A 7,529-nucleotide genomic window follows, 5' to 3' on the forward strand; every position below is an offset into this window, starting at 1 on the left:
GGCATTTTGGGTAGAGGAGACACCTCATCCCGTCCTAGGTCCAAGGTGGTGCCTCCCCTCGTGCGTCATTGGCTTTTCACACGTGAAACGACAGGGTTGGACTCCACAACCTGCAGGTCCCCTCCGCCCTGATGTTCTCCCCACGGGTGCCTCACAGCGTCCCTCTCCACCCTTCCTGGTCGGTCCTTCCAGGGCCTGGGGCGCCCCGCCCCGCCACCTCCCCCGACACTGTCCCTTGGTCACAAAGGGCAGAGAAGTCACTCAGCGCTTGGCTTTTAGGACGTTTATTCCCCATGGTCCCGGGTGGGCAGAGGGGACTCTCCTCCAGGGGTGCGGCTCCTGGTCGCGGCCAGACCTCAGTGGGCAGGCGGTTAGAAGTTGGCCACCCGGCGGAGGGATTGGACGCGCGCGCTGGGGGCCTCCCAGTCGGAGAAGCTGCGGAAGTCGCCCCTCTCCACCAGATACATGCGGCCTCGGTAGTTGGGCTCCTCGTAGAGAACCCACCTGGGTGGAGGGTGGCGGCGGGGGAGCGGGTCAGGGGCCGGGGCTGACCCGATCCTGGCCTGGCAGCCCCACGCCCCCGCCCCCGACCCACAGCTGCCACCCCGCGCCCCTCCCACCCAGACTACACATCCTGGGGCATCATCAGGCAGCTTGTCTTGGCCACGGGCTTGCTGCTGCTAAGTTGCTTCAGTCGTGTCCGACTCTGTGAGACCCCAAAGACAGCAGCCCACCAGGCTTCCCCGTCCCTGGGATTCTCCAGGCAAGAACACTGGAGTGGGTTGCCATTTCCTTCTCCAATGCATGAAAGTGAAAAGTGAAAGTGAAGTCGCTCAGCTGTGTCCAACTCTTAGCGACTCCATGGACTGCAGCCTACCAGCCTCCTCTGTCCATGGATTTTCCAGGCAAGAGTACTGGAGTGGGGTGCCATTGCCTTCTCCGGGACACAGGCTTACATATCTCTTTTTCAAATTGAAGTCACAGGAGGCAAAGGATGAAGGCTCCATGGGGAGTGAGCAGAGCCCAGGTCCAGAGGTATCATCCACCATGGGCAGCCTCCAGTGACCCCTCACCCCTCTGAGCCTCATCTCCTCTTAGGCAAACTGGGGCCTGAAGTCCCTGTAGTCAAATCTTAGCTCCTACCTCCCTGCCTTCTTTTCTAAACAAGCCCCTGGGACCCCCGAGAGTGAGTGGAGGTTGAGCCTCAGGGCTCAGGACATCTTCTACCCAAAGGTATGGCTCTGGCCTCACAAGACACAATTTAGCCAGCAAATGGTTGTTTTGGAATTCTCCCCCAGATTCCCAGGTGCCATCAGCTTGGGGCAAACCTGGAATTTCTGAAAGACCTTTGGGTCAGGGCCCAGGGTCCAGGGCCCAGCAGCCAACATCAGTCATGCCAGGAAAGGTGGGGGGCGTCTTCCTTCAGTTCCTGGCATGACCACCCCTGGCACCCTGACCCCGTGCCTTAAAGGATCCCATAGACGCTGTGACAAGAGCTGGGCTCCTGGCACCCATGTTTTGGGGCTCTTCTGGGGGCTGGAGCTGAGGTCTGGGGAGACTCCCAGCTCCAGAGCAGGGGCAGTCTGACTTGGAGCCAAAGGCTTGGCTGTCATCCCAGCAGGGCCACTCACTGCAGGGTAGGGATAACTTTCTGGGCCTCAGTTTGCTCATCTGTAAAATGGGGACACACTCTCCACCCAGCCAGGTAGATGGGGAGGAGATGGCCAGCTTGTGTGCGAGCAGGGGCTGTGAAACTTGGCCCAATGGATGTGCACAGTGGGCGCAGAGACTTCCTCGGCTGGTGGAAGGAACAGGGCGTGCAGGGAAAACCCACTCAGCCACATGGTCCACCAGAAGTGAGCCACCGTGAGGTACCTCTTCCCCAGGGAGGCCCGCCTAGTGGGGCTGGGTGCTTGGTAGGAGAGAGGTCCAATGCAGGGTCAGTGAGGGGTGGGCAAGTGGGCAGGGCCACCCTGCCCAGAGCAGGCTTCCCCTGGCTCAAGCAAACCATAGCCCAGCCCAATCCTAGAGAATGACTGTCTGCAAAGGGCCCCCTGCCCTTTGCAGGGTGGGTGGGCGGGGGCCCTCTGGAGCCCCACGTCCCCTCACCCTGGCCTTCCTGGGCCAGGGAGGCAGCTGGGGGAGGGAGGGAAAGGGTCTCAGGGTAGGGGACAGGCTGCCCCTCTGCTGGGGGTCCGACCCACCCTGGCAGGCAGGGACCCATGGGCAGAAGCCAGGTGGGTTCTACTCACGCTCCGTCCCCGTACGCCTTGATGGCGTTGACACAGTTCTTGCTCCAGCCCCGACTCTGAAGGAAGGGACAGTCTTCCTTGAACTCCAGGCACTGGCCCGTGAAGTTGCAGCCCTCGAAGATTTCTAAGCGGAAGTGTTCCCCGTGCTGCGGGCCCCCACCGGGAGCAAGGAAGGGAAGAGGGTGAAGGGAGTGCCCACAGAAGCATGTGTGGGTGGGAGCAGAAACTCACCCAGGGCCCCGGGAGCACCCAAGAGCTCCTGGGCTAAGGAGCTAGTGAGTGCCCACCCCCTCCCAGCCCAACACCCGCCCCTCAGCCCAGAACTTGCAGATAAGATTTGTTTGGATGAAAGGCATCTATTTCTTTAAAAAGATTCAGGGTCTCAAATCAGTCTACTCTCCTCTTTCTTTAACTAAAGAACCCAGGATCCAGAGAGGGCCAGCCCGCCTGGAACAGCGGCCTCCCTCGGACCGGCCTGGGGCACTGGGCTTCCTCCTGCCCACTGCCCAGACATACCACGGCATTCCTGTGCCCATCACCCCCACCCCCCGCCCCACCCTGGCAACCCCACCCCGGGCTGCAGGCCACGGGCAGCTTTTAAAGGATAATATTTTACAAACTGTAACAGAACCTTTTATTAAAACATGAAGCCAAAAATCTAAAACAAATAAGAGATCTCATTTGCTGAAATCCCTGCTGGCTCACAGGGCCGAGGACATACCCTCTTAAGAGTCCCCTGTATTTCCAAAAGCCTGAGGCGGGCCAGCTCCCCTTGGGCTCTGGCGCCGGCGGGGGCTGGGTCTACGCCAGAGCTGGCCCCAAAGACAGCTCTTTATGAGAACAGCATTCAAAAGATACCCGGGATAGTTTTCATACAAATAGCATTATGCAAGACCCAGGGCCAGCCATGGCAATTCCTTTTTTCCAAATGTCCATGACCTGATAGGAAGCCTAAGAAAGCATTCTTACAATCTGAGAGGCTGAAGCCCAGCTGGGTTTGCAGTGTGGAAAAGAGAGAGGTTGAGGGGTTTCTACTCAGGAGGCCCCTCCCCTGGGGTCCTCAGACGCTCGTCCAGGGAGGCGCTCCTGCAGACACAAGGCCTGAGATGCCCCATGAGCTGCTCGCCTGGCTCCTCAGAACCAGCTGTGTCCCTGCCCTAGCATCCAGAGCTCACAACAGGCTGGTTAGGACTTGAACTTGGGCGACTCCCAAGGAATGGGAATGCCCAGTCCTCAAACCCCACCTAGGGACAACCAGACACACACAGTCCTTCGCCGAGGAGGAGTGACACCCCTCGTCGTCCACCCTGTGAAGTGGCAGCCGTCTGCTGGGTCCTGTCCCCTGGTTCCCGCTGCCTGGCCAAGGATACCCAAGCTTCTTCCATCAGCCACTCCATCGAGGGCTCCCGAAAAGCGTTACAAGGTGATCTGCCTGGTGGACACACCAGGCCCACATGAGCCTTACTTTAGCTGAATGCTTCCCCCATCTGGTTGCAAATCCACACTTCTGATGTTTCCAATAGCGTTTTAAGTGGAAAATTCAGCAAGATTTTGGCATCGGAAATCGAAACTGATATACTGCTGAAAACCCGGTCATGAAAACTCCCAGGGGCGTTCCGATTTGGTCCCCACGCATGGGAGTGGCTAGGTCTGTGTGAGGACATCTCGCCGTCTTAAAGACCCCATGGTCTCACCCATTCCTAAAGCTTGGAGGGTCACCCCCCTCCCAATACCTGTTACACGTCTTGAGCAGGCTCACGGAGCCCTGGATCACTCCAGCAGGAAGCCCTCCAGCCCCACGCCGGCCAGGTGGAGGACCCCGGCCCACTTACCATCCTCACGGGCCGACAGGAGCCCATGTGGTCGTTGTGGCCGTTCCAGCGGTAGAAGTCGGGGTAGTCGCCGTGCTCCAGGATGAACTGCTGGCCCCGGAAGTCGGGGTGGTCGAAGCAGACCCAGGCCCCACTCTCCACGCGGACCGAGTTCACCCGGTTCATGAAGCCTCGATCCTGGAAGTTGTCACAGTCCCCGAAGACCTCCAGCTTCCTGCCCGTGAAGTGCTTGCCCTCGTAGAGTGTGATCTAGAAGAGCCAGGTGAGAGGGCACAGGGTTGGGTGCGCCTCTCCTTTCAGTTCTGGGAATGGACACATGGGGCCCAACACCCCGACTGAACCCTGAGTCCCCAGACCCAGACCTGCTGCATACACTAGGTGCTCAACCCTGTCTCTTGATCAGGTGAAAGAACGCACGGACGGCAGGTTGAGATCAGCCGCAGTGCCCCACCATCCCCACCCCGGGGGCCCACGGTTGAGCAGACAAATCTCAGAAGATCCGAGGAGACAGCCACTTCCCCTTTGTCCAGGGGCCCCTGTGAAAACAGGCTCTTTTCAAACTGCCACTGCAGTTTTTAAACTCAATTTTTGTTCATCGTTAAAACACAACATCCAAAGAAATGCTTCCAAAAGAAAACATTTCACTCAGGACTTGCCATATAAACAAATACTGTTTTCAGAAAGTCAGGTTTCTGGGATCCGTCTGCTTCACCGGACAGACTGAATCCAACAGAGCCACGTCAGGGCCCGGCGTGGGATTAACGGCTCAAAAGCAGGTTTTTTCAATGTAGCCGCGTCCCTTTGTGCCCTGGGCCACTCCTCCGGGTGACATGCATGTGTTAGATCTGGAGCTTTTCTAGCCCGGCGGTCAGTTCAGACACCGTGCTCCATGGTGATGTAGCACTGAAGGGTGTCCTCACACTGAACCAGATGGTAACCAGACCTATTGTAGTGATCAGCTGGTAAGGGATAAACATATCCAGTCACTATGTTATGCACCGGAAACTAAGCCAATCTTGTCAGTCAATTGTACTTCAATAAAAACAAAACAAAAACAAACATGAACCATATCAACCTCAAACTCACTTTCTGCAGAGGAACCTAACATTCCGACCATTCAATAACTCTTCAGGGGCTTCCCTGGTGACTCAGGTGTAGAGTCTGCCTCTGCAATGCAGAAGACCTGGGTTTGATCCCTGGGTTGGGAAGATCCCCTGAAGAAGGGAATGGCTATCCACTCCAATATTCTTGCCTGGAGAATCCCATGGACAGAGGAGCCTGGTGGGCTACAGTCCGTGGGGTCACAAAGAGCTGGACACGACTGAGCAACTAATACTTTGGGCTCCTAGAAGGGGCCTGGCAAAGTAATGCTACCTGGGTCCAGGGACTGTGGTCAGCCTGTATGTATGCTGTTACTGATGGTACGACTGCCTCCCTGGGCCCCTCGGAGTTAAGTGAGGCCAGAGGCTTTGGCCAGAGGGATGTGTGTGGACTCACAAGCTCTGAAAACTTCTCATTTCTCCTCTCTGCCTCTGCCGCTGTCAGGGTGTCACTCTGCAGCACAGAGGGTGTGTGGACCGTGGTGGAGGGAGCTCTTGGGGCTGTTTGTTACTGAGGCATAACCTAGCCCGCGCAGACAGATGCAGTAATACTCTCATTCACTAACCTTGAATGTAACCCCTGGGGTCCAAAAGACAGGGAGCTAGAGAAGAGGGGAGAGGTCCAAATTTACCCTCCTTCCTGCACAAGTCTGTTTGAGGGCTCTCCCCACCCCCAGATATTCAAGGACAACTGGTCACCCATAGAATTCAGAGGCCCCCTCAGATCTGAACAGTTGTGCAGAGAACTAGTCCCAAGTGTCCCTGGGCGGATTCTGAGGAAGGAGCAGTCACATTAGAACAGCCTCAGGGAAAGAAGTGGGGCCCAGGGCCTGCAAGGCAAGGCAGGGGTCCCCCACCGCAACCCAGGCACCCCTCACAGCTCACCACTCTGCCTGCTCCTGGCTGGGGGTGGGGGTTGGAGCCCCAGAGCCAGCGCTTGCTGGAGGGGCTGGAGGGAGTGTTGGGGAGACTTCCTAACCCTCACATCACAGAGGTGCTCAGCCAGGGCCAGGCTACCCCCGGGCTGTCAGATGCAAAGGGCACCAAGCAGCAATTTGCCACCCTCGGCCCCCAGCCCCCAGCCCCCAGCCCCCAGCCCGAACACCAAGAGCCACGGAAGGGGGTTCAGGGCCCCGCCGCGGGCACTCACCTTCCCCGAGCGCTGCGCCATGGTGCACCTGGGCCGCCTGGAGTGCCGGCCCGCGGGCCGCGGGGGCCCCAGATATAGCGGGCGGCGCCCTGCTGGCTCAGCGCCGCCCCGACAAAAGATTTGCTGGGCCGGCTGGTTAGTGCTGTCGGGCGTGCTAAGCCCGCGAGGGGCCGCCGGCCGGAGGGACTCACCCCGCCCCCGTCTGGGGGGTCTCCCCGGTGCTCACGGGGGTCACCGCGCCCAGCTCGGCTCGGCTCAGGCCCCGAAGCCGACTCTCTCTCGGGCTCAGCCTGCCTGCTGGCCCTGCTGAGTCAGGACCACACGCCCCCCGCTGCCCCGCCCCTACTCTGGGGCGGGGGTCTCCAGGCTCCCCTCCTCCTCACCGAGCCCTGAGCCTTCCCAGACAGCCAGCCACTGCCCTCTCCCACCCGGACCCGGGCTCACCCTGTTACTGAGTCGTTCTCTGGGTGAAGGATGGACCCCAGGCTCCAGAGGGCAGAGACGACAGCCTGTGCCCGCCACCTGCCCTCTTCTCTTGGCCAACCCAAATTGGTGTACCCCACCCACAGTGAAGCCAGACAAAGCCAGGGATGGAGTTAGCACAGAGAAAGGTTTCTTGCAAAGGAGAACCAGGCAACTCATGCTCAAAAGGCTGCAACTCCCTGGTGGGTTTCAGGTGTTTTTAAAGCAAGGTGAGGAGGAGAGTCACAGGGTGTGCGCTGATCATCTCTGGGACAAGTCTCTGATTGGTTGACGGTGAGGTAATGGGGCAGTGTCACAGGGGGTAACATGATCAATCCTCAGGCTCCAGTAGGTCTGGGGGCTACAGTGCTCACGGTCATCAAGTAGTTAACTTCTTTCACTTGATGGGGATTTTAGCATCTGTAAAACAACTCAGGAAAGGTGCGCAGACACTGTTACCTAGGTACTTCGGGGAGGAACTAAAGATTGTGACTGCCATATGGCTGATGTACTGTTCAAATTCTTACCAGTTCTCCTGGCCCAACTACTATCCATTTTTATCACTACATGTTCACATCCTTCCAATCACTAATTCTTTTGTTGTTGTTGTTAATTAATTTGTTGTTGTTCAGTCACTAAGTCGTATCTGACTCTTTGAGACCCTATGAACTGCAGCATGCCAGGGTTCCTTGTCCTTAACTATCTCCTGGAGTTTGTGCAGACTCGTGTCCAC

General features: G+C 57.9%; 1 protein-coding gene across 4 annotated transcripts; it reads right to left on the bottom strand.

Moving 5' to 3' along the window:
• Positions 1-268: 268 nt before the first annotated feature.
• CRYGN (crystallin gamma N) lies at positions 269-7,019 on the bottom strand. 4 transcript variants are annotated; one of them, XM_045166491.1, is made up of 5 exons: positions 6,779-7,019; positions 5,751-5,786; positions 4,085-4,333; positions 2,253-2,398; positions 269-504 (listed from the first exon to the last, which is right to left on the bottom strand). In XM_045166491.1, the coding sequence occupies exons 1-5, from the start codon at positions 6,974-6,976 to the stop codon at positions 372-374; spliced, it is 762 nt and encodes a 253-aa protein (XP_045022426.1). In that variant the 5' UTR covers positions 6,977-7,019; the 3' UTR covers positions 269-371. The 4 variants fall into 4 exon arrangements, with proteins under 4 accessions (XP_045022426.1, XP_044803035.1, XP_045022427.1 ...); XM_044947100.2 differs by having other exon boundaries at positions 6,335-6,922; XM_045166492.1 differs by lacking the exon at positions 5,751-5,786 and having other exon boundaries at positions 6,779-7,011.
• Positions 7,020-7,529: the final 510 nt, after the last annotated feature.

This window comes from Bubalus bubalis, chromosome 8, assembly GCF_019923935.1.
Source record: "Bubalus bubalis isolate 160015118507 breed Murrah chromosome 8, NDDB_SH_1, whole genome shotgun sequence".
NCBI lineage: Eukaryota > Metazoa > Chordata > Mammalia > Artiodactyla > Bovidae > Bubalus > Bubalus bubalis.

Bases quoted from the DNA above. Each gene is read 5' to 3' on its own strand.
- CRYGN (XM_045166491.1), bottom strand. From the start codon at position 6,976: ATGAGTTGCCTGGTTCTCCTTTGCAAGAAACCTTTCTCTGTGCTAACT. The intron at 5,787-6,778 runs GTGAGCCCGGGT...CCTCTTCTCTAG, and splicing joins GAGAACGACTCAGTAACAGG to CTCCCTGTCTTTTGGACCCC. The intron at 2,399-4,084 runs GTAAGTGGGCCG...GGGGGCCCGCAG, and splicing joins CCTGTCGGCCCGTGAGGATG to CACGGGGAACACTTCCGCTT.